The 26,431-nt window shown below is 42.6% G+C and overlaps 1 protein-coding gene across 1 annotated transcript in view; it reads right to left on the reverse strand.

The window, feature by feature from the left end:
• AAK1 (AP2 associated kinase 1) overlaps positions 1 to 26,431 on the reverse strand; it is a 62,488-nt gene that overhangs the window by 24,244 nt on the left and 11,813 nt on the right. The window contains exons 3-17 of the mRNA XM_042886760.1: positions 20,001 to 20,119; positions 18,289 to 18,397; positions 16,327 to 16,469; positions 14,244 to 14,365; positions 12,758 to 12,839; positions 10,863 to 10,995; positions 9,913 to 10,016; positions 8,880 to 8,959; positions 7,297 to 7,451; positions 6,947 to 7,212; positions 5,948 to 6,148; positions 3,261 to 3,490; positions 2,541 to 2,698; positions 2,040 to 2,159; positions 604 to 699 (exon numbers count right to left, since the gene is read on the reverse strand). Of these exons, the coding sequence (XP_042742694.1) occupies positions 604 to 699; positions 2,040 to 2,159; positions 2,541 to 2,698; positions 3,261 to 3,490; positions 5,948 to 6,148; positions 6,947 to 7,212; positions 7,297 to 7,451; positions 8,880 to 8,959; positions 9,913 to 10,016; positions 10,863 to 10,995; positions 12,758 to 12,839; positions 14,244 to 14,365; positions 16,327 to 16,469; positions 18,289 to 18,397; positions 20,001 to 20,119 (2,118 nt within the window). The remainder of the gene's footprint in view (positions 1 to 603; positions 700 to 2,039; positions 2,160 to 2,540; positions 2,699 to 3,260; positions 3,491 to 5,947; positions 6,149 to 6,946; positions 7,213 to 7,296; positions 7,452 to 8,879; positions 8,960 to 9,912; positions 10,017 to 10,862; positions 10,996 to 12,757; positions 12,840 to 14,243; positions 14,366 to 16,326; positions 16,470 to 18,288; positions 18,398 to 20,000; positions 20,120 to 26,431) is intronic.

The raw sequence follows: 26,431 nt of genomic DNA on the forward strand, positions 1-26,431 counted from the left end.
TTGGCTGCTGCAGTCAGAAATATGCACAAAGAAAAGACTTTCAAGCAGTACTGTAAAGTAAATGGAAATAACTACCAACTGTGCTAGAAAATTTTGCCAAGTCTGGAAAGGTTACATCTTAACTAGTGCTTCACATGAAGCAAGCAATTGCAATAAGACTCAGGAAGGCAAAGAAACACCAATTCTTATATAAAATAATTATGAACAATAATGAAAACTACAATTTTCAATGTTACAATTTTTCATCAATCTGAAAATAGCTTCAGTAAGCACAGGTAAATACCCAACGATTTATTTATTTCTGGCTTCGAATATTGAACCTTTAAAAGACACCAATGTTACTGACGTTAGAAACAGCCTGCTAGCCCTGAGGGCTCTTGTGCTGAGCACTGCTCACACCACCATATGAATATTTACTGCCAGAATGTGCCACGCATCACCACTACCACAGAGTTCAGCAGAACTTGTTGGTGTTTGGCATTACTGACAAGGGGCCAGGATTTCAGGTGTGCCTAGAAATAGAACTCTAAGGCTAAGATTACAAAAGTAATGACAATAGTCATGTCCACCTCCCCTTCCCCCCATAAACCCTGTTCTGGTTACCTGGAGTGTCAGATAATGGGAGAGAGATGAAAGGATCAGGCACAGTCAGAAGAGGAGGGCTAGCATCCAGACTCAGGATGTCTTTCATTTTTTCAGCTGTTAGCCATGAACAGAAAAGGCAGAATGAGACAGAGGGAAAAGTGGAAAACATCAAGCAATCTTCAGTTCTATGACACAGCTCGACATTACACTGTCCAAACTATGGCCTGGCAACACACACATGCACGGTAAGAATGTTCTGATGCTACAGAACAAAAAAAAAACCAACAAAACAAAAGAACTCCAACATAGCTTAACCCACAGGTCTCAAAGTATTCCTATTATTCTATTATTTCACTTTACAGCAGCACAGAAAGTGAAATGCCTTGACAAAGGACACATAGCAGGACAGCCCCCATGGCAGGCCTCTGTCTAGAAGAAGAGATACTGCAGTAGGCTCATGTTTAAGATGAAAGACAAAGAAAAGGGAGAGAAGCAACCAGCCCAGTGCCTGTGCTCAGAGAATTCCCAAACTTCAGAGACAACTACTTAAAGAAATGGACATGCTTCAGGATCCAAAAAACCCAGAACATGCAGAGACTTCTCAGGCTTTGCAGTAAGTACTTCACAGCTAAATCCAGAGCTGCTGCTGCTCAACATCAAACAACAAAGACTAATGAAATAAACTGTTCACAGGACACACAAACAGCTGGAATGCACTCTTGTGTTGTGGATTTCAACTCCATAGGTAAGAGACTACACTACCAAGCTCTGTTAGAAGCTCTTCTAAACCTCTCATCATGAATCTGTGTACCCTTATTTCTATTTGTCTATTCCTACCCCTTAAAGAATCCTTCAAGGATTCCTCAGCCTCCTCCCGTTATGCCAACAGCTGGTCTGCTTCAGTGAGGAAATATCAAACAATTGCATTTTCCACTGCATGGCTGCATGTGACAGAGGAGAGAATAACTTGCATTGCTGCTGTGAGCAGTTTGCCAATACTGTATTTTTCAGGTCATTAGCGCATTCATCGAGAACTCCTGAAGCTGAAGAAATACAAACATGCATCAAACCATGCTCTACCTTTAACGATTTTCCCTGCTCACTAGAGTCTCTGTTATTCCCTTTAATTCTGTAGCAGATACATTTGCCCTGCTCCACATGGTCTAACAACAGCTGGCAAGAGAAATCCTCCAACACATGTAGTCAATGTCAAAGTCCAAATTTGTGATTGCACACTGCACATTTTAGTCCTAACAAAGACAATATGTGAAACCTCAACATAAATCAGCTTCTTTGTGAATTTCACAGGTTGATTAAGTTTCTTACTGCACCAAAAGCTCCAGATGCTGCAATTAGTGGGTTTTACCTTCCTTTTAAAGAAGCTATGACAAAAAGCTGCTGCTTTCTCACAGCACTATGCAGGACACTGCTCTGCAGGCCACACTTGGACTCACCTGATCCAGCAGTGAAGGAAGATGAGCCACCAAACGCATCTGCCTGAGCTGCAGATGAAGCTGGTTGGAAACCTGGAATCAAGTTCTCTGTAGAACTGCCCATCTTTTCTGGAGCTTTCCCTGAGATACCAGACACAGATTTAGGGGAAAAACTTCCATTCTGAAGGTTGTTTACTCACCTATACTTCTAGGATACTACTTCAGCGAGTGACTTAAAGACTTTTTTGCAAACCACAACTTGCAGATGAAGTTGAGTTTATAGTGTAGCTTCTACAGTCAACTGAGCAGGGCCACAGTAAGAACAGTTAGTTCCTGTCCCTGAGAGAATCATGCTCAGTAAAGGTGACTGGGACTGGGAAGGGAGACTGGAAGAATTAAGCTCTTACAGCACAGCAGGTCATGATTATATAGCAATGCCCCAGAAGCATCTGACAAAGCATCACTCCATGCCACTTTTTATTTCAAGAGCAGGCTGGTACTAAAGTACATCCATGAACCTACCATCACCCAGCTTTGCAAAGTCCTTGTTCAGCAGCTCCTCAGCTGTGAGTTTGGAAAAGTTATCATCATCGAATGGATTCCAGGTGGAGACATCGGGTGGATTATAGACATTCTGCTGTGAAGTCCTTGGGGAACCCGAGGGCGTAGTGGAAGCCGATCTGGATGTGACCATGTCAAGCAAACAACAGTCATTAACAATCCACCGGAAATTCTCTGGCCAACACCATGAGTTGGTTTACACAACTGCATTATAATTACAATTCCTACTTCAAACACTCAGTGCAAGGTATTTTACTTGCACACCCAGAATGCTAGGACCAGCTGGCCTTATCTACTTGTATCCGCCTGAGCATCCTCATGTCAGGAACGAAAACTATGAAAGTCATTAGCAAGTGCTCCTGCAGAAGACCTGCTGCTAGACAGCAGGCATGAAGCATGCACCAGAGCTACTGGTGAGACAGCTGATTAGATTTAGTAATCCATTTGAAGGCCTCATTTGCTCAGCCTTCTGGGAATGAGGAAACACTCAAAAGGACTTCTGCACTTGGGGAGTTTTTCAGTGACTTTCTGCCAAGCCCTTGGCACACAGTCTTGGGGATGCAATTATTAATTTATACCAGTCTATTTTCATCTCAGAGCAGAGCCCAGGAAGACCCTAAAGAGCCTTATCTACACTCCACCCCATCCATATCCTTTGATATCAAGCAAGCAGCCACCTACTTGGACTTGTTGAGACTGGCTTCAGCAGCAGCTGCCTGCAGGAGCTGGGTAGATTTGCTGGCTGGAACCCCAAAAACAGCACTGTGAGTCACATCACTCAGAATCCTCCTGTGTCCTGCACGCTGTGTCTTGGGGGAGGACGGAGGGGTGAGAGAACCCAGCTTCTGCCCCTGAACTGCTGTAGGTGGTGTGGTTTGAGGTTTTTGCTGTTGCCTTATTTGTGCCTGCATCTAGGAGAGAGAGTAAAATGATCATGTTCTCCTTTTGTGAACAACAGCCATGGTATAAAAAAAAAAAATGCTGTGTTTTGGAGGATCTGATCTCCTAGTCATGGATCACAAATAGGCTGGAGAAAAACAACACAGAGAAATAAACGTATCTGGCAAAGTGCGGGGCTAGAAATTGGTGGTCCACTGCATTTCTGCATTACTACAGTTGCACAAGAAGGTACTTTCTCCCACCTGTGGTGAGCAAAGGTTACCTGTACTCAGAAGCTTGCTGAAGGTGAAGAGGCTAAGATTCAGGGTAGACCATAAAAATCAGATCAAAGGACACAGAAATCTTGCTGTTTGGACATACGGAGCTGGACAAGGTGACAAATAGACCTTCAAATTCCCAAAGGAGTTGAGGACTTCTGCAGAAATCTTGTGCAAGCTTTCTTAGTTTTCTACCCAAGCAAACAGAAGCAACGACCTCAAGACCATAATTGACATTAAAATCCGGAGGCAAAAACCCACAAATATTCAACTACAAACCCTTTGGAAGTTTCAAGAGGTTTCTCAAACTGATGTTATTTTTTCATTACTTCAGTCTTGTGTTAAGCTCACAAACCCATAAAAGCCTTCAATACTGTTTTGTAGTCATATGCAACAACATTTCAGATGTGATTTTTCAAGAAAAAAAAAAAAAGTCTTTCAGTGACAGCTGCTGGCTGGTTTTAAAAAGAGAAAGCCAGAATGCAAAAAGCCAGAAAGCTGACCATGTCATCTCCACCACCTGGGCACTAGAACTCTGTTCCCCAGACAGCACCAGGACATTTTCAACCAGGCAAGACAGACGAAAGACTTGGAAAGACCTAAGAGGGCAGTGAGGGAAGAGTTACATTCCCAGTGTTGGGCTTAACTACAGTGGAGCGAAGAAAACAAGTGGTTAGCTGCCTTGCTTTTCATCTGGCAATTTCAGGCAGACTAAGTCAGCATGGCTGAGAAGCAAGCTGACCTGAATGCTGCTGATGCACCCACCTTAAATCTTGCTATATAGGTCACTGCAGAATGGTACATTTGGTGCTAAGAAATAAACAGGCAGTGCCAAAATCTCCACAGAAATGAACACGAAGCTTATAAAGCTGAAATTCTGCAACTTGAAAAGGTTTTGACAGGTCCTGGCTTGGTATCTTCTGCTCAGAGAACCTGTTCTTCAGAGAAGATGTCTTAGTATTCGTTTTTTTAAGTGAGCCAATCACTGTTTTTCTCCTTCTCACTGCTACAGGAGCTGAAAAGTCTCCAAATGCATCCATTCTGTTGAGTCTTGTAGGGGCAGGGGGATGATGCTAATTTTCAGTCCAGATGATTCAATAGTATTACGAATATTTTTGTGCTAGTGAATCACAGCAAAGCTCTTTAGAGATGCACTTCAGTACTATACGTCAGGCATTTCTGCCTTAGAGGAGTAGGGTAATTATGGACTTCATTCATGTAGTGAAAACTTCCTGAGATTTCAGGCTGACTTGCCCTAGGTCATTCAGCACAACAAAACCAGCAACTCAAGAGCTCCAACCTCACTCTAGCAAGCAGCTCAGTACTGGAAATTAACATGGAAGTGAAGGAGTGAATAGGACAGAGCCTTAAGATACAAAAAAAGAGCAAGACAAGAAAGGCTTCCTGAGCATTGCTCAAGTCACTTGCTCACAGAATTTTGTTAGTCAAATTAAAAATCTTGATGTCACTTTAAAAGAAGCATGCCTAAGAGATTATTTAGGCCCTGCATAGTAACACACAAAGTCAGCAAGTAAAAACTGACTCTTAGTTTGAGCTAAGACGCTGCATAGCTGAATAGGTTTATTATCAGACACTGCTTTGCACACATGCAACCCAGTATAGCAAAATAATGGATGGCTTCCTTTTGCCTGGTGCCTGCACATGCTTTTGCTTCAACATGCAATTGGAGACTGGGGCATCCCTTTGCACTCCCAAAAACAAAGAGTGAATGTGACCATGCAGGAATGAGAGCACAAGGCACAGCTTTTTGCCATATGCACTGCAGAGATACTCTGTCAGCACAGATCCTGCCCTCTGGCACAGCTCCCCTGCCTTCAACACTGCAGACTGCAGCAGAAAGTAGCCATCTAACAGCCACATTTTCCATTAAGTAAAGAGCATTTATTTTGGATGCAGTCAGATGATGAGAAAAGTGGATGAGGTATTTATTTTTAAAAACACGATGCCTTGAAAAGTTTGCTTTCCAAAGCATTCAGCATCCCAAGTTACCCAATTCCAGAAACAACCAGAAAGGCTACTTGCACATTCCTCGGCATCAACCTTCAATATTAAAGTAGTTACAAATTAGCAGCACTGTAGCGTAGTTCCAGGTGCTCATTCTGATGAAGTACAAATATTTAAGACAGTTTATCACATGACAGAGGAGGGACAGAGAAACAGCTACTTATATCTACTCCAGCAGGCTCTTACCGCTTGTTCCTGCTGCGGTGCTGGATGGGCTGCACTTTGCTGGGCCTGGGGCTGTGGTGCTGCTGGAGCCTGTTGCTTTTGCTGAATTGCTGCTGCTGCTGTCTTTTGCTGGGCCATCATCTGCTGCTGCTGCTGCTGCTGCTGGTAGTAGTTTTGCATCAGCTGCTGCTGCGCTGGTGCTCCCTGCTGCATCACTGGGAACTAGGAAACAAGCAGTAGTTGAGACACCTGCTACTCAGCTGGGAACTGGGTTAGCAGAACTCAGGGATCAGCCATGAGACTGGTCATAGCCTCTGCAAGCAGCAAAGCAGCAAAGCAGCAACAAGTTGGGATGGCTTGGAGACCACCTGCATGAAATGGCACTCTGGTCCACTCTTAGATCCTTTCTGGGTTACATTTGCTTATAGCAGGCTCCCTGCAGTCCCAAACTCCTTTTTCCATTTATTTATTCTAAACCTTCCCCCAGGACGAGAAGCTTCATTAACCTGCTTCTTCCACTGTTAAACATGCTTCTGCAGTTATCTGTGCTGCTATCAACACTTCAGTTAAGCATGTCTTATATAGACAAATCCTATTTAACATACAAGCTTTTCACAGGCCTCTCAACATGACAGCCTATCACACGAACAGACCTGACTGCTAAAAAAAGGCATACCAGCTTTCTTGCATCAAAGAACAGAAGAGAAAAATATTCCTGTGCTCATCAATTAAGCACTCACCTCAAATCTTTGAAACACTTTGAGCTATAAAACCTTAACCAACACCACTTCTTTTGTTTGTTCATGACAAAGACCTCTCAAGGCTTTCCACTTCGACAGTTAAAAATGATAGTCTTCTGTTACAAAAAATATTGCTAGAAAAGTGAAAACACATTGGAAAATGCATAAAGGTTGTACCTATCCTTTAGAAAAGGAAAACAGAAAGCTTCCTCTAAATGCAGTGATGTGCATTTATATCTGGCACAGGAAGTACACAGCAAACACTGCCACATTTGCTCACCTGCTGAGCTTGCATCACCTGCTGCTGCTGGTAATATGCAGCCTGTTGCTGTTGCTGCAGTAGCTGCTGCTTCAGAAAAAGCTGCTGTTGGTGCTGAGGTGTGGCTTGTGGCTGAGCAGAAGGGACCTGGGGCTGTGCCTGCGATGCCTGCTGGAGTGCTGGCGCCTGCTTGGCTTGTGGCTGCACTGAAGTTGGTTGTGGTGCTGCTTTTTGTTGGGGGACACTTGCAGGAAGTGAAGGCTGACCACTGCCCAGGGTAGCAGGCCCTGCAATTGGTAGAATGGATCTGTTAAGTGATCGGCACGCACTGAAGTCCAGCAACACATCTATAGCACAGCCAGGAGTCTCACCTTGAGGCTGAATTGCTGCTTGGGCTGTGGGTCTCTTCCTAGGTGTCAAGGCTGGCTGAATTGGTAAAATTCCAGGGTTGGGTTGTGTCTGCCCTGCTTTAGGTCTCTGGCGGGGTGCTATGGAAGTTTCTGTTGTAGGAATGGGATCTGTCAACCTACAAAATAACATAACAATTAAAAACAAGAATCACCATCAGAAGTAGTAAGAGTAGTTTGTGTTAGTCTGAGTTGTTACAAGCAGCACACAGCATAGGATTAAACACTCTTCCATACGTCAGCTTTAAAGGTGATAAACTGAAAAAGGCAAAACATTTAGATGCTTACAGATACACAGGAAACCTCTTCCAGAAAGCTGCAAGCACAGTAGAGCTTAGTAGATGCACTCACAACAATCAGACTAACATTATCATTTTGATGACTGCCATTTGTGGTGTCTTTTTCTATTGGACAGCTGGAATTTGTCAAATTCAAATATCTGCTAAAACATACTGCTTAAGGCTACTTAGAGTTACAGATGAGCAGATGAAGGATAAGCAAGCTTAAGAGCAGCTGGTGCCTTTGGGCAAAGTTGTCTGAACTGGTCTTTAAAAATACCTTAACTTTAGTACATCTACCCCAGAATAAGGTCACTGGACATCCTCTGATCCTTGTTCAGTATTACTCATCCTCCATCGAGGCACAGCAACAGGGCCAAGCAGCCAGATATCATCCTGTCCTTCTGCAGATACATCTCCTTGTGAGACATCGAAGTTGTTCTACTAAAGTGAGCATAGCTGAGTTCCATTATAACAACAAGCAAAGCAGACTCCTGGGACTGAGGCAGGAGTAGAGATGCCCTATTTCAGAATAGGTAGAAAACTGCTGCTTCTGGAGTGCCCGCTGCTAGAAGGTTCACATTTCAGTAAAATAAAACAGAAGTTTCGTCCAACAGAATTTATATACTTTATTACAGTATTATAAGGAGCAAGCAGTGGCAAGAGAGGAGAAGAACCACAACAGTACAGCAGCTCCCCAACTCATTAGGCTATTCAGACAGAGACTGTATTGCCCAAAGAAATTACATGGCTCTTGCAGAAACTGCAGCAATTGCACAGAGTAATTACTGGGTCAGGTTATCATCTGCTGAGGACCAAATTGGAACAGCAATAGTTCCTGATGCAATTTTTCCAGTTGCCTTGTGCTCTCTGGGCCAATTCCAGGCCCACTGCAGTCTCTCTGCTATCTTAGCTACTCTGGGTACTGCCTTAGGATGGATGACACAGTATATTCATTTAAGTGCACGAACCTCAAGCGCCACTGTCAAGCAATGTCTTTAGGACAAAGCTTAGCTGTTGAGTCATGCTGAGTGTTGCCCAAATCCCTCCCTCCTCTCACACAAAAATTTCCAGCATCTGCATCTTCTGTCTTTCAGATCAATGGATATTTATGTCATTAAAGCAAAGCCTGAGGACTGCAGTGTTTGTCTCGGTGTATAAATAGAAGCCCACAAAGAAGCAGCTAAATATGCTAAGCATCTTTTCTAACAGAACACAGAGAGAATACATAGTAAAAGAGAGAACTAACTGTAATGAAGGTGTGGTTACCTGGCCTTTGGTTGACTCTTCTTCGCCGCAGCTTCACTTGCTTTGACTGGGTCTGGGAGCTTAGCAGGGATTGGAGAGTTCTGCAGATCCCAAGAACACTGAGTTTAGTACTTTGGGGGCAGAAAACAGTCAGAAATTATTTGCAAAAGCACACCAATGAGATCTGGAGGTTGCAGAACCCCCAAAGCAATTATTCCTCACTCTGGACAAAGTACAAACCCCTCCTCATTAATGGCACGAGAGGAGCTTGGGTGAGTTTTCACAAGGAGAAAGACAGGATTCAGCTTTCTGACCATTTTCTACATGTGCAATCTGAACACAAAGCTTTATAGCACATGTTCAGTATTTGAAAAGAATCTGGGAACAACAGTAGCAAGTTATCAAAACTGATAAAAAATACAAGCATGACTAATGTCTTGTACATAAAAATCATCAATAACTACCAAAACATAGAAGAAAATTAAGTTTTTTTTAATTTGGAAACAACAGAACAAGATGCCACAGATATCCATAATACTGTAAAAAAAAAAAACAAACAACTTTATTTTTCAGGTGAATTCTGTAAGGACAGTAAGAAGGAGCAGGTGGTTGTATAAGGTCTGATACAGTTCAAATGCACGTTGGCTGCTCTCAGCCAGACAGCAGACAAAAATCACTGCCTTTAAAACCAACTGCAGTGCAAATTACACACACTATGATGAGTTTGCCTGAAAATCAAACGGGTTTCACAAGCACGGCCTAATTTTTCATGTTCACATGCAAAAGGTCTCTTGGCTGGCCTCATGCTGTTAACTAGACAAGGATATAAATAAAGAAATAAGCAATGTATGAAACAAAACCTAGATTTCCACATTCCCTTCAAGAAAAAAAAAAAAACTGCACTGCTAATTACAAGAAATAAACCAGAACCTCCTGATTAGAGACCTGTGGAAGCAATCAATATAGCAGAGCAGCATCCTCAATAATATTTAGCAGCTGCCACCCCCAACTCCTCACACAAAGCCCTACATCAATCCCTTGCTTCACTACTCACCTGGACGTTCTGGACTGGGCATTCCTTCTTTGCCAGTTTGAATGCAAAGTAGGAGACTTGATAAATATCAGGTCTCTTATCAGGGTCTGGCTCAAGCATATACCCTTTAAAAGATAAAGATACATCAGAAAAATAGAACAGATTCATACAAGGATGGACTAGGAAATACTTTTTAAAAATATATTTTTAAACACTCCTATGAGTAACTCCTAGCTGCTATCGCAGGCTCTAAAGCAAGGAGGGGAAACAGACTGCTTGGGCAGGGAACGGTGTAGGGTTTGACTTCTGCATTTTTAAGTGAGCCCACAGGAAAAAAGGTTGACAAAGGCCTAGTGAGTGTGTAGGGCAGGAAGACACACACAGACCACTGCTTTTGCATAAGCAAAGAACATACTCGGCTGCTTTGAAAATAACTTCTGTCACTCAAGGTTATGGCTAGAAAAAGAGTTTAAAAAATACACTGCACTGACGAGAGAGCTTCCCCAGCTCTACCAAGAGTAACGCATTGTACCCTTAATTACACATTCACTCTAGGCAGTAGGTCATTTATAAATCATTTCAGTTCTGTTTCTCAATTCACAAAAAACAAATTCTTATCACTGGTCTAAGTCACTGTGGTTCTTTTCAGTTTCTTATCCAAACAGATTTGGTACTGGAGAAATACATTTTGCGTAAATAGACTTATTGTGCAAGTTCACGTAGGACTTAAACCAAGAGGTTGTCTCTTTTCCTGCTTTTCTACTGAGTTCAGTCAAACAGAAATCCCTGCTGTAGCTGTGTTTTGAAGAGTGATGTCCCAAGCTACAAGAAAATCATTTCATCCATCCCTGTGTGCAAAGCAAGCCTCTTACAATAAACACCAACTGTTCTGCTGTAGGAGCATAGAATGTAAACACGTCTTAAGAAAAAGTTCAGTGGAAGTTGATTAGGGCACTGTCAGAGATACTCACGGATGAGGCAGTGCATGTCCTGTGAATGCCGAGAGTTATCTGGAATGGTGAAGTTGCCATCACAGATTGCCACCTGACTCTCCCCAAATGGCAAAGTGAAGTAACACAGCTTGTACAGCAAACAGCCGAGGGCCTAAAGACAAAGAACAGAACAGGTGAGTTAACTAACTGAAGGAAAGATGCAACAAGATCCCCAAACTGACACACACCTTGCATCGGTATATGCTACTGCATACAGGTGCACAAAACCTTTTCCTGTTCCCCACATACAAAGCAAAATTAATAGGGAAACCAAATGACATCCATCATCCTTAACACATTTATTCTGGCAAAAAAAACCTTAAAACGTATTGGTTACCAAGCTTAAACTGTAGCAGTTCACATAACCTTCCAACCATTACGTTACTTATTTTATATTATATACAGGATTGGTTAGCAGATTGCTAGGTTATATCACTGGCTCATCTATCTGTGCTGCTTTTGACAGCAAGAAAAACACCTCTTTCAAAATAATATACAAGTTATACACAAAAGGCTAATTATGAAACACTACTGCCATCCCAGGGTGAACGGGGGAACATTTCCTAATGCAGAACAACTCACCATCAACTTGTGGCTTTTGTCACAGGATTTGATAATTAAATTGTACACCAGTTCAAAAGAACCTTGATGAGTTTTGGAGAAAGGAAGGTGCTAAGCAGGACTACCACTGCAAGATGGCCTAAGCTGAGGCTGTGCTCTGTGCAACACTGCATATTTGTTTGGGAGCATAGCAAACGAGCAGAACAGAATTCCTTCAAGGCCAAGAAGAGAGTAGCTTGAGCCTCTGTCTCCACCTCTCTACATGATCACAAAGGGTACAAACCCAGGGTTCTCCTCTAGCTGCCTCTGAGGCACTGACAGTCTTTTCATGCTGTTACAGCTGTGCCATCCCCTCTCTGGAGCTCAGCAAGGCAAGCAACCAAACGCTGGTCTGGGCCTGGGTCTACAAACCTCCTGCTGAATTCAGCACTGCAAGAGCCCCATATGAGCTGCTGTGTTCCTGACCCTTGGCTGGGCTCACAGATAATACAGAGGACTCTGTCCAGTGATGCCGCACCAGCAATTGTCCCTCTTGTAAATGCAAACATAACTTACAGAGGATCCATAAACACTCTCCTTACACTGCTGCTTCCTTGTTGCTTTCTAGTTCAGGGCTTCAAAAACCATACAAACACATGCAAATTAGCATTTTTAAACACATCCTATTTGCTGAATTGCCAGTTCTCCACAAACAAAGGCTCTTCATCCCAATTAAGAGGAAGCCTACCATCCTTTTGTTGTTAGGTTATCTAGTAATGGATTACACCACAGCTGCATTTTTCTCTCAACATAGAAAACATAGCAAGATTCACTCCTCATTACAAACAGCAGTACAAAAGCTTGGTCCTTAGCCAGGTTTGACGATTGAGCTGCACTACCCTGCCCAGAAGCATACTAATATTCCCTAGGGGAAAGTCTATTTCCTCCACTTTCCATCTTCTTCTGCCTAGTAACATTGGTTTCACACCCTTACTCAACAAAAGCACAAGTTACAACACCTTGAATTTTCTGTTTTAACTGTTTTATGATACAAAATCATGCTTGCAGTGTTCAATTCTGGACTCATACACCATTCATACATCTCTATATTAAAAGCACATGAAAAGTAGTATGCAAAGCACCAATCATGTCTTACCCAGAAGCCAGCCTGTTTAGCAGTAACTCAGAAACTTGAAGCAGAGCAACTCTCTACTCAGAGACTATCCAGTCTTATGGAAACCAGGCTAGCTCCAGCCAGAAAGTTATCTTGTTGTTAGGACAACGAAAGCAAACTGCAGTCTGGTTGTGTGATGTTAAGTGGGCTTTATACATACCCATATGTCTGCTTTTGTAGTGATAAGTTTGCCACTATACAGGTTGACCATTTCTGGTGCTCTGTAAGATAACGTAGTGTACCTGCAGCAAAAAGATCTATTGGTGAGTTTAACGTGGATATCAGATGAGCTTTCAGTATGCCACATTTAAAATAGTTCAAAATTCATGCTTTTCTATTAGTTCTGGGGCAAACTCTAAAAAAAAAAAAAAAAAAAGATTAGATATTTCTCAACAGATTATCAACATCAGAATCTACCGCATGATTCTAACATGAGAATACCGACACCGCAAACCATCCTGGGAAAACAAAGCAAAAGCAAAGATTACTTCTCCAACAGAGTTTACTCACAAAGGACAGTATTTTTAAGAGCTAAAACACAAACATCCAAGAATTCAGAATATTAACAAGGCCAGAAGTCAAGCTTCCTCTGCAATGTCCTTACCTACCACTGGGCTTTTGGCCAGCCTACAAAGATTGCAACTGGATACAAGGCTCCTAATAAATAGGCTTCCATGCTGGGATTCCTGCTCAGAGCCATTGTAGATAAAGGAAAGATTTTGCAGCTTCAGCTCAAACTACAATCTGCCTCATTTTATTCAGTAAATGAAATAGATGGACGTTGAGCCACAGTTTGAGATTCTTAAGGTTTTCTATCAGGGCATTTATAATTTTTGCTGTATCACATTCTATCGTATTTGGCTTGATCACAAGAAAAGGTTGCTAAAGCATTCCAAAGGGATTGCAAAGAAAGAGTGGGAGAGCTCAGGGAACTTCAGTGAAGCAAGTTCAGGAAGTCCATGCAGGTATGACAGAATCCTCACAGAAAGGAAACATTTGCACACATTTCTAACACGCTGTTTCCCAGCCAAAGTATTGTATTAATGGAACAGGAATGTTTGTGTAGCACTGAAGTGAAAACTAAAGCAAGAGCAGGACTTGGCAACTGCTCTATCTCTGATCCAGCCCTACTGGGCTGTGAGTTGATTTCCTTTTCTAAAGGCATATCAAGGCATCCAGCACTGATACTGCTAGAGCTGGTCACACATAGGCAAAAGGAATCAAATGAAACACCCTGAAGTCCCTCCATTTTCATGGGGAGATGAGCCATCTATTTCCTTACTTACTGCAAGGATTGAAGATGAGAGGCTCATGAAAAGAAAGGGATTTTATCATTCACTATATTTGCGGTTCAAACAAACCAAGAGATAGATTAATTCCATAACAAACAAATCATGCACTGCCTCATCAAGGCAGGCAACCCCTCTGCCTTAGCACACTCAGTCTTTCAGGTCCAAAGTAATTACATCAAGCTCAGTTTTTGATTGTTTCACCTTCCCCCAGGCCCCTATCTACCCCTAGCAGGTACTTCTATGTAGCAACATCAACCTGCTGCCACAGGCACCAGTAAAATCCAGTCACAGTATAAAGAAAGTCACTCTTCAAATACAAACTGTGTCTGAGGCAAAAGGAAAAAGCACACTTACTTCTTGATCTCCTCCTCCACCGCATTCACCCCTTCTGCTTGAGGATTCTGGAATTTGTTGGTAGCACTTCCAAAGTCACAGAGGACATAGTGGCCACGATCATGTAGCAGGATATTTTCAACCTATGAATGTTGCAGCCAAAAAAAAAAAAAAAAGGAACCATTCAACTAGACAGAAACATTAAAATAGCTTGTTTTCTTCAGGTGATTCAGGGTTTTAATGCCTGAAGACATATCAGACACGTCAGACAAGTGTGTAATGTGACAATCAAAGAAAATAAGCACCAAAACTGTCACACCTCCTAAAACGGAAGTCAGATCACAGAAACACAGCTGTAAAACTGCCTTCCATTCTGCCTGATGTCCTTTCCTTTTCCTTACTTTTTTGCAAGCGTGTCACTCTGCCTCTATTAAGGCTGTGTACTTCAGGACAAAAATTCCACATTTCAGTGTCTTCAGTACTCAAGTTCCCTCAGCCATACTCTGTAATCTGAATTTGGGATGACCCCCTGCTTTCAAGTACTATTTGTTAGCTTGAATCAGACAACTGTACACCACAACAGGCACCTGTGGTCGCTGAAAGATCAGCTCTCTAGTATTCGAACTTACAATCACGCATTAGCAGAAATCTACCATGTTAATTTATTTGCCTTCAAAGTGTTCAGGTCCAACCATGAGAAAACACACTGCTTGTAGATTTCAAAAACAAGCAAACAAAAAAACCAAGACGCAGCCCACAAGTAGTCAATGACAAAAATATTTTGGAAATAGACCTCCCTATCAAGGATAACATTTACAAAAAGCAAAGAAAGTGAAGAAATCAGCATTTTAAGCACTGAAAAATCCCACCAAATTAAAGCAGCTGAGAAGGAAATGCTGGCGTGAAACCAGGGGTGAAACAATCCCTCTTCCTCACTTCTGACATTCATCTGCTTTGAATAAGCACCGCACACAGATCTGCTTTTTAAGAGACCAGCACTGACAGTGTTATTCCCTAACCCCTCTAAACACCCTCTAAATGTTTCCAGAAGCATCCCTTCCACTTTATCTGGCTGAGAAGTTGGACATGACTTCTCACTGAAGCAACCTGGAAGTTTTAATCAAATCAGCACATTCATCAAGCAGGCTTCATCAGCACCAACAAAAATAAACAACACAACTGTCATCAGGTATAGAGTATTTGTGTAAGTCATCATTATCAGCACTAGATAAGTTTAGTCCCTCCTTCCACTCAGTAAACTAAACACCAGCTGACAACTGACTGTACAGTGGGGTCACAATCACTTGAAATATGCAAAGGGACACCAGACCCCATGTATTTTTATCCTCTGTGCTACCTGTTTTTCATACTCCTAGAAAACAAAGGCCAGCAGCACAAAACAAACAGCTGCTGAGGGCTCAGAGAACAGAGCCTGACCCACAAAGCACATCTGAATTTCAAACGTACACACAAGCCACACAAGTCCTTCTGGACTGAAGTTATTTTTATGAGCCAGTTGAGAGAAAAAGCAAATTCTTTTTTGAGTTTGTTTGATTACAGGCATAGAATTTTTCAGAAGCTTTCCCTGCTGGCCTTGCTCTGTTCCCCTCTAAAGCACAGAAAGCCTCGCAATCCACACAGTTTCACGGTCAATAGTTAAAGGCCAATTTCAAAAGCTTCTAACAACTCCTGCCACAAAGCCAACATCGCTGGAGCGATCCTTTTCATATAGGCCCAGGAAACATATAGCAAACTTTCTCTGAACAACTTATAATATCAATAGTGTTTCAGGTGGTAGGCAGAGAGTGACTGTGAATAATTGATCAAATACATTCTGGCATATCTCTGGTGAAAAACAATTTTTGAAACATTTGTTTTTGAAGCAGAGCTATAGACAGTACACATATGGTAAGCAGCTATGGGAGGCTATTTTTTTTTTTTTTTAATCTTTCAATAGAGAGGTATTTACACCCACTTTCTCTTACTGCTAACAACAAAAACACGATACCAGGCTTCAGAGCCCATCAGCCACAGCGTAGGCAGACAACATACACATTCAGGATCACACACAATCCCTCCTGCTTTACTGGAGTCCACAGCTCACCTTCAGATCCCTGTGGATTATTGGTGTTTTACACTGATGCAGCCTTGCTACAGCTTCACAGGTGTCACAGAAGATCTGCAGGACTTCATTCTCTGTGAACCCTGTCTGAAGTCGTTGATTCATGAGGTTCACCACCTGTCCTCCTGAGGAAAAATAACAACAAGAATGAGAGCAAGAGTGCCAAGTTACACCAGGCCCAGTCCAAGCCCCAGTCCTACCAGATATACCCTGCCTTAGACAACTCCTCACAGGGTGGCTGGATATCAGGACACAAGAAGTTCATGAGATCAAATTCAAAGTTGGCTCCAAACCTCCCCCAGAGGTTCTTTGCAATCAGCTCAGTCATCTTGTTTCCTCCTTTCTTTGCCTAAACTTCTATGTATCTGCCAGGAGGTGCTCCATCTGACCCTTGGACAATGCTTCAGTAGTACAAGTTTGCTTCTCCTCCACCTCACCATGTTAACAATGAGATGCAATTCTAAGCCACATTTTTCCTCTCCTCCTCAAAATAAAATGTTTGTCAGAATAGAGGAAAAGAAGGCTAAATTTGAGGCACCCACAGACCGCAAAACAGTCTGCCACATGGAAGCAAAGAGACAGACTCAAAAAAAGCATAATTTAAATGGCTTGGCCAAAATCACAGACTGGCAAAATCTATCTGTACAAGGAGAACCTTCAGCAGTTTTCATGCTTTGAATGAGTTCTAACTTTGCCTCATCTCTTTGCTGTAAAGGTCTTCGCAGAAAATCCACACAATTTCTTCCCCCTAAAAACATCTGAGGTACACAGGGGAAAATAAAATTTGAATCTTTGGTAAAGCTGCATCAAAATTCATATCCATAGCACTAAAGCTCTGAAGAAAAGCTGAGCTTAGTAAGTAGTACAGCTGTATTATGCACTCAGCAAGTGCAGTTCAGCACATAAAGATGCATTAATTCAGTTTAAGCAGCTGTTTGTCACAGATTGAGAGTAACAAAGGGAAATCCAACGCATGATAGCAATTCCTGTGCTTCAGAGTTGAAGACCAAGAGAACAACGTGCCAAGAAGAATATTTGCAAGCCACAAGAGAAATACCACTTTGTAGCCCTTTTCTCATAGAGGAGACACTTCAGAAAGACAAAACATACTCTGTAAGCCCACCATCCAACACAGAGGGAAAGCTACCAAGAGAGAATTCTGAATTGCCAGCATTTATACTTTTATTTGAAGTGTGACCTGTAACACAGAGCTGAGTATGAACTTACTGGCACTGTCAGATCCCTTCCTTGAAACACTCCTTGTGATATTCAGTATTAAACCACCCAGAACAGCCAGACTTCTGACGTCACCTGGCCAAAATATTCTTTTTGCTCATGCTTTTCCTGCAAGTGGCACTTGAGCACAGCACGTGTGTAATTTTCCAAACATCACATCCTAGCCACAAAAGATCAAGGCTTTAGGACAGCTGGAAAGAAGTAGAAGAGCCTGTCTGGCTAGAGACAGACAAGTAAAAAGAAGTGAAAAGGAATACTTTTTGGCTTTACATTGTCCAATTCAAGCTTCTTCCAGAATAATCCTAAGTCAGGCTGAAAGAGAAAAAGCTTGCTGCATGACATGCAGTGCAGAATAATTTCATTCCACAGCCTTGCAGCTATAGAAGAGCACTTAGTATGGACCGGCCTATGGAAAACAGCTACATATGTACACTTCAAGGTTTCCCCTCACAACAAAAACAATCCAGGACCATCTCAGCAAAGGCAGTAAGAGCTGAATCAACAGTCAGCATAACCTCATATATCATCTGTTTCTCTACATTTAGTTTCTGCTTTGTTTTGTTCACAACAGTTCCTTGGTATTCAAGAAAGGGCCATGCCTAGGAATAGTTTCCCTTTTTAAATGAAAGGAAAATGCTGTGCAATTTTCCTGTAAGCACTGAAAAGGGCCAAACCTACAGATGAACAACATATTGAGCCCACACTCACCTCGGCAGAAGTCCATTAATATCAGCACTTCCCACACATCACCGCTGCTTACTGAGTTTATACTGGAATCAATGTATCCTACAATGTTCTTGTGGCCAGATAGATCTCTCTGCAAAATAAACACATTCAAAGCATTATACAGCCACACAGGATGAGCAGCATTTGAATTTGATTCCTCTACAACGCTTAGCTTTCCTAGCTCTTCCCCTGCCTAAGCGCAAGCTCCTGTCACTTTGGCTTAACCACTGCATACAACATGATCAAATCTGAGGCCTGCCTCCACCTGCTTTCCTTTCAGAATGATTTGAGACAAGCAACAGTGAAGCAAACAACCAACAGAACTAACTCCCATAGGGTTGGTCCAGATGTTTGGATGTGTCCCCCAATCACCCACGTTAAGCTTGCTGGAGTTGCTCCTTCTTTGTGTAGGGGAGAAGCAAGCAGATGGTTTGCAGTGGCTATGCATGGTACGTGCTGCACTTCTCCCCCCACCTTCCACCAGCACACAGAAGCTCCAATCTTATTGTGAAGATTCAGCAGGAAAAAAAATTAAAAAAAAATTAAAAAAAAAAAAAAAAAAAATCAGAAAGACATTTCCTGCCCTTGCTTTCCAGGTTAGCCAGGCTCCAAAGAGACAGAGACAATGGAAAGCACTAGCAAGAAAAATGCAAGGAAGCAAGCTTTGTGAGCACAGTCAAAGCCTTTTAAGATTAGATCTTATACCACTTTACCAACGTAGCACTAACTGCGGTACTGACAAAGCATACCCAAAAGCTGCACTGCACAAAATAAATAAATAAATAAATAAATCACAAAATCCAGAAGTTATCTTTGAAGGTATTAACCCAATTAAAAGCTAGTTTAAAAAAACACTATGGATGGAAGTTTTTGAAGTGATCACTTATCCTAAACCAACACCTCATATCATAAATTTGCAGAACAAGGGTGTTCTCTCATTCCTCACTGCACAGTTTCTCTAAGTGTCCCTTTCCACTATTATTAGGCTCCGAGCAAAACTCACCAAATCCAGTTAAATAATTTCCGTTTCTTTGTTTAGAGATGCTAAGTTTAAAACTACTACTTAAAATAGCTATCATGTAACACCTTGCATCCGAGTGAAATCTAGAAGATAAACACCCCCTAAACACACACACCTCTTCAGCTCTTCCCTTTCCCATCAGGTCTGGGGTTGATTGAGGAGTTTCTTTTGTCCCCTCTCTTTCTCCTGAGATTCCCTTTGTGTTTCAGTTGTCATGTTTTCTTGACTACTAAAACAATTTAAGTTACAAACAACTCAACCCAAGATATTTCACATAACCGTGTAACTCTAAGAGCTTGGGCCTTCCAGAAGAATGACCATTTTGCTAAGGAAACCCACTGTTTGTGACACAAACTGTGTGTTAGAACTAGACGGAATGGCTTCAAGCTGTGCCAGGGGAGAGTTAGGCTGGACATTAGGAAATACTACTTTTGTGAAAGAATGGTCAGGCACCAGAATAGGCTGCCCAGGGAGGTAGAGGAGTCACTGACCCTGGAGGCGTTTAAGGAACGTTTGGATTTTGTGTTGAGGGACACAGTGGACGTTGGACTGGATGATCTTGAAGGTCTTCTCCAACCTCGGTAATTCTGTGATTCTGTGAACTCAGTACAGCTCACAGACAGAAGGTGACAAGGCTCTCAGTCACAGCCCCCAGAAGGAAGTAGTGACTTACCATGATTTGGATTTCTCTTTTGCATACTTGCAAGTCGTACTCATTATTGACGTACATCCGCTTCAGGGCACATTTCATCCCATTGTTTGTCCTCACAAGAAACACTATGGCAAATCCACCTGCAGAAAATAGAGTAATTCCGTTTAGTAAGACATAAAGCTCTGTCCTTGCTCCTGAGCTTTGTCCTGGCCTACAGACACAACCAGAAGAAAGAGGGCACTTGGCAACCAAGAGCACCATGATGGGTGCCCCCTCACATCTCCTCATCTCCTGAGCGTCAAGCTTTGCTTAGACATGCAGTATCTCAGTGATAACAAGCTATTAAACCCACTGCTTGCCCTGCCAGACAGTTCTTCATTGCCTATTTAATTTCCATTACAATGGGCAAAGCTGAAGTATGAACAGCAACAATGTTATCCTAGGAACCTGGTCTGCTGGGTTCTCCAGGTCCAAGTTCCCATGACTTCAGGAGCAAAACTAATGCAGAGCTGCCCCAGAGAAACTAGAAAATGATGCAGTGGATGAGAAGATTCCATTCAAAAAACTATAACCAGGCAACAAAATGCAGCAGACTCAAATTCAGGAAAAAAAAAAAAAAAAATCAAAAAAAAAATCAAAAAATCAACCATGGCTCTGGGATAGAGAGCCACAGAGATGCTGCTCACTGCTGCCAGGGAGTTTTAAAAGTCCTGTAGCTCCAGAGAGCCCAATATGTTCATAGTGCTTCAAATTCAAACCCTCACCCTTACACCGCTTCAAGTTCAGCACCACAAATTGCACATCATTTTTAAGAACTCCTAAACCTGTGGCCACATTTGTCTCATTACTAGGCTGAGAAATGTGCACCATCACTCTGTGTTATCCATACCACAACAGATGCCTGTGCTGAAAGCAAGACAGCACTCTGAGCTCCCCCTCTTATCACCTGCAGCGGAGCTATCAGAAACAAGGGACCTACAGTCAGCACTACTTTCCTAATTCCTTTGTAAAACATCCCATTTCGAGTCATTGGAGTGATCAGGTTTGGACTTATTTTTTGATTTCCCTATGTTTCTATGAACCACAGAAATGCAAGAGAAAACACTACACTGAAAAAACAACAACTATTCTTTTTTATTACAGTCTCAGTCATCATCAAAACAGAACTGTTTTTTTTAATGAGAAGCTCCAGCAGGAGTTCATTTCTCCCAGCTCGGAGGCCACCAGGATATCCTACCTCTGTTTGCAGTCCATGCTCAGCAGAAAGAAACACGAGCTGAGCAGAAAAACACAGAACAATCAAACTTCATTTTAGAAAGAGAAAAAAAAAAAAAAAAAAAAGATATCCACTAAATTTAAGAGTCATCTTCTCAATCAGTGGAGTCAATACCTCCTCACGCTGACTGCTAATATCTCATTAGCAAAGTTCTATGCAATGTACCTTTCTTCTAGTCCAGATCCAGTGCTGGTTTTCTTACCAGGGCTAGCTGGCAAATAAACTACAGAACTTAGAAAAACAACAAAGTCTTCCAGCACAGGTCTGCAACATCAACACACTGGAGCTGAGAAACACAGCCTGCACTACCCTGCCCAGAAAGCAGAGCGCCACACACAACAGATGCAACTGCACAGAAGAAAAGAATGGCAAAGTTTGATGAGGAGCTGCCCTGCTTTTGATGTAGCAGCACTTACAGCCACGGGAAAGTCACATCCTGCATCCTTTTCTCTCTCATCTTCAACTCCTGCAAACCAAAGCTGTACAAAATCATTTCGCTTACATAGCCTGCAAGCACTCCTACCAATTTGGTTGCTTTATTGTTCAACTCCCACTGATGGCTGATTAAAGCATGACAGTTTTGCTACTAGTAAAAGCAGCAGGCTTCTCTCCAGAGAAAAGAAGTACAGATTTAGTCAGGGTACATATTGTCATTTTTATACTATATCACAATTTTTTTTTATACTGTGCCATTCAAGAAGCAGGATCTGATCCATACACATTGAAGAGAAGATGCGTAAGTTCTAAGAAATTACTGCATCCTCTGCTCCAATGCCTCAAAACAGGTCATAATATTCCTCACCAATAGCAGCTGAGCCCTGCTTTCAGTTGTCCCCAGGATGTGACCCAGAAAGACACAAAAAAATGCAGAGCAAACTTCCCTCAGTCACTGCACATTTAAAAATCAGAAGAGGTATCAAAAGTGCCACCCCAATTTGAATTCCTCTGCACTAATTACACCTTCCTCTGCTAATTGGCTTCAGCACTCCCAGCTTTGCACACAGAGAACAGGACTGTACCACACTGTGAAGCAGGAGGAGGATGAGGGAAGTAGAAAGGGAAGAAAAAATTCAAACAACACCATCCTATTAAAATCAGCATGCTTTAGCTGTTGACTGCCTTTATCCCCGTCCTCCTTGCATATCTACAGCTCCACCACCCCATGGTCTTTCAGCTCCCAGGGCCTCTGACTGCAGCCAGCTTCCTCCTGGCTATTCCAGTCCAACCCCCAATCTTGCTAAATCTGGACAGAGTTAAAAGGAAATAGATGCCAGGCAAATGGACAGGCAATGATTATGAAGCACCAAATACACATTATGGGAGGACTGGTTACTTCTATTCTCAGAAACCACAACAACGGGCAGAAATTGCCAGCCCCTAAAGCAATATGGCAGCTTTGCCACAACCCAGAGACACATCAGGAATGAAGCAACTCCACAACAGCCAAGGTCAGGCCAACAGCTTCAACTGCCCAAGTTAAGTCAGAGAGCTGTGCACACATGGCCAAAGAAGGTGGGCCAAAACACAGAGGCAAAGCTATGCAAACACGGGAACATCCTCAAATCTTGGCAGGCATAGCCTTTGTTTCCAGCAAACTGGTCTTACTATAAGCTGGAAAAAATGTGAAGTTCCAGTGATCTCCTGGCTATACAGAGCATGTTTCCGTGCAGCTTGTGTCAGCGTATTGGCCGGTTTTCAGCACTGACAGTTGTATTTTCAGCCCTTCTGTAAGCTCAGCAGGATGCACAGCTCCTTGTAGCCACTTCTAACCTAGGTAAAACCAGCTGCACGAGGCTGTATGTGATCCCTCTCTTAGAGAGGTAAGAGGGACAGCACTGGTTCATTTAAGTGACTAAAGCCTGGAATTCTCCTGCAAGCAGAAAGTCATCAGCAGCCAGCAATGTCCAGCTGAAAACAGGCACAGGATATTACTTTGTTGCAAGCTGCAAAATTAATGGAACAGTGCATTTGCCATGTTACCCTGCTGTGCTGATCCACCCCCAAGAGACATCGGAGGAGCTGAGAAAACAGGAATAGCTTCGTCCAAATACAATTTTCAGAATACTTCCTTTTAAAATCCATGCTGAGTGAACCTCCCAAAGATGTTACATGCAGCAGGATGATCTCCCAGCCACATGTTTAAGCTCTGCAGTAATAGCTACAAAGCATCTCCAGGGCACGGATCCATCTTTCCCTGCAGACATTGTCCAGCTGCCTTGGACCACGGAGCCCCAAAGCAGTGAGGTCTGAAGAGAAGTCACCCCTTTTTCCAGTTGAGTAGAAGCAAATCCTTGGACTTGAAAGAGTCAACTACCAGATCATTAAAAACAAAATCCAACCCAAAACCACACACTGCTTCGGTTTGAGTTCTCTCCATTGCCCTTCTATCAACAAATTAGTGATATCTAGAATTACGACAGTTCCTGACAGACATACTAGATGCCACTCAAAACAAATTTTCAGGGGTGAAATTCTTTTCTGAGCAGGAAAAATGTATGTGGTTTTCCATCAAATTGTTTCCAGCTTTCTGTGTTTTAGCTGTCTCATCCACCTCAAAGCCCTGCATGCGGAACAGCCCACTGTGCTTTAGCACAGAAGACAAAAGGACAACCAAATGCTTTTCAGAGGTCCCCTACAACCTCCTAGGAAGACTGCCTCCAGGGACTGCCAGCAAGGCACTTGAAACCCCAGTTATACTTGCAGGCACATCATTTTAAGTGCTTTGCTGAACCAGGCACAAACCCACTCCCTCTCTGCACAATCCAAATACTTATTAACTCCTGCCCACCAAGAATTATGTCATATCTCGCCTTATCTAGCGGGCCAGAGGAACTTCCTTAGCACTGACTCTCCTAAGTACAAGGGGGGGAAGGCTCATGTTCCCTGCCCTCCTCCTCCCCCCTCCTTAAGTCAGGATGCTGTAATCCAATTACAGGAAAACCATACCAAGTCCCTCTGCTCAGGGTCTTTCCAGCCTCACCATTCCTTAAGCATTACTAAAACAGTTCCATTTTCCATGGCTGCAGGCATAACCAGCCAACACATAGCACATCACCCATCATCAGACATCAGGGGCATTTTTTCCATGGACAAAGATGGCTTCAGCAAATCTCTACATAGGAATAACCCTTCACTACACATGAAAAGGCCAAGGGAGAAAAAAAACAACATAGGATTGCTTAACTTTGTCCAAACATCTGTAGCTGTTTAAACAACAGCCAAGTTCAGCCAAAGTTAGCATCAAGCTCTGCAAGCACATCAGGGAACAGCACTCTGATGCACCAGCACGGCTTTCCTACAGCTCTCACTGCTCGTTTCCAAAGGTAAAGTAATAACTCAGCTCAGTCCTCCCCACCCGTAAACCACAGATGAAGATAGACAAGTGATTCAGCTGTAGGACCAGAGGAAAATAAGTTCCTTTGGGATGCTCTCCACAGGCCACGCTAAGGCTGCTGAGCTGCAGAGACCTCCAGGGAAACTTTCAAAGAGTGTCAGCTGTACCCAACACCATGAGTGCAGCTGTCACCAGAGACAGCACCTACAGAAGGAACAGAACACTGCAATAATGTGGTCAAGGGCAGCAGCCCCTCGCTCACCATGTCTCGCATGATCTTGTGTTATTTGCTGGTTTGTTGTTATACAGGCTTTTTATTCTAATTGTAGTTCCACTACTCAACTGCGAGAGGCATTAGGATTGTAGTGCTATTTTTGTCAGTATTAAGCTGCATTAATATCCTTCTACTATCTTTTACTCCACTCTCATTGCCTAAGAAGGAAGGTATGCTAATGCAGTATACCTGCTGAAACATGGACAATCTCAAATGCCACTGTTGCCCTTACAATGTAACCACTCTATCATTTTCAAGCTCTTTGCTTCCAGGGCAAGATATTTCACCCTAAAATAAGTTTCTTTTTACAATATTATCCCTTTCTATTGCTCAGTCCTCCCACAAGCCTGGATCAATACTGTAAAGTGTTCTGCTCTTGATACAGAACAAGGAATTGGAACAGTCAGGATCCACTGCACATTGTCCTTCTGTTTTATCAATCATCTCCAATGCCCTTAGAGATACAGAGATGCCAAAAACAGAGATGCCCTCATGGGGTCATTACATTGTTGTTTTTTTCCTTTAAAGTGGTTCAAGTTTTAATTAATAAGCCACAGTAATTAGATAGGCTTTGTGGCAAGGCTGTAATGCTCACGATCACAGTTCTATCACTGGGCAAAGTCAAGATGACACAACCCCTGATTTACTGAGTTCAACCTGGAATGTCCTCTCTGCTCTGACTTTCCTCAGAGCATCAGAAACAGGAGCAATTTGCAAAGATGTCTTCTGTTCTTTAAATCACAGGACGAACAAAAAGGCAAAAAAATGTAGAACCTGAGTAAAAAACACACGGGTCAGTGTAACAATGTTTGTGTTGTACTGTAACACCAGCTATGAGACAAAACAACCTCCCCACACACAGAGCTTCAGTCATTTATATGACAGAATAACACCAGGGGGTTTTATAACCTTCATCCTGGAACGGCTCACTATACACTCTGAGTATGGCACAATGAATCATCAAAAGGAAGAAATGTCTGCATAGGTTTCCTAGTACTGCCACATGGCATAAAGGGCCCTGAACGTAGCCAAGAATCCAGACTTGAAAGTGAACATTAGGTCTGTTACTCCCAAGCTTTCTTCAGTCTGGTGAAGGATTAATTACCAATCCATTCAGTGAATATTTCCTACGCCCCCTGCTTTTTCAGGAGGCAGGAGAATTTAGTTTGCTACCATGAACTCTGCAGGCAATGGACACTTCAGTCTTCCCTGGTATCACTACAGTAAAGCAGAATCAGCAGCACAGCCCCAAGGACTCTCTTCCTTTCCTATGGTCATCTCCACCTAAGCAGTAACCAAAAAACAGACATCCGAGGCCCTCAATTTTCTTTCTAGAGGTTTCACAGCTCTGTTAAAAAAAAAAAAAAAAAAAAAAAAAAAAACAGCATTAAAAAAGGGAAGATTTTATTCTTGCACCAATGAGTACTAAATAAGTCAAATGCAGGAAGGTTGAGGACAAGATTAATGGACATGGTAGGCTTTCACCATCTTCATTTCACCCTTTCTAAATTGCAATAGGACACTGCCAAGCAACACAGTGAAACAGCACAGCTCTAAGCCTCCACATC

The sequence above is a fragment of the Lagopus leucura genome, unplaced genomic scaffold (genome assembly GCF_019238085.1).
Source record: "Lagopus leucura isolate 7727_CA_CO unplaced genomic scaffold, USGS_WTPT01 Super-Scaffold_100062, whole genome shotgun sequence".
NCBI lineage: Eukaryota > Metazoa > Chordata > Aves > Galliformes > Phasianidae > Lagopus > Lagopus leucura.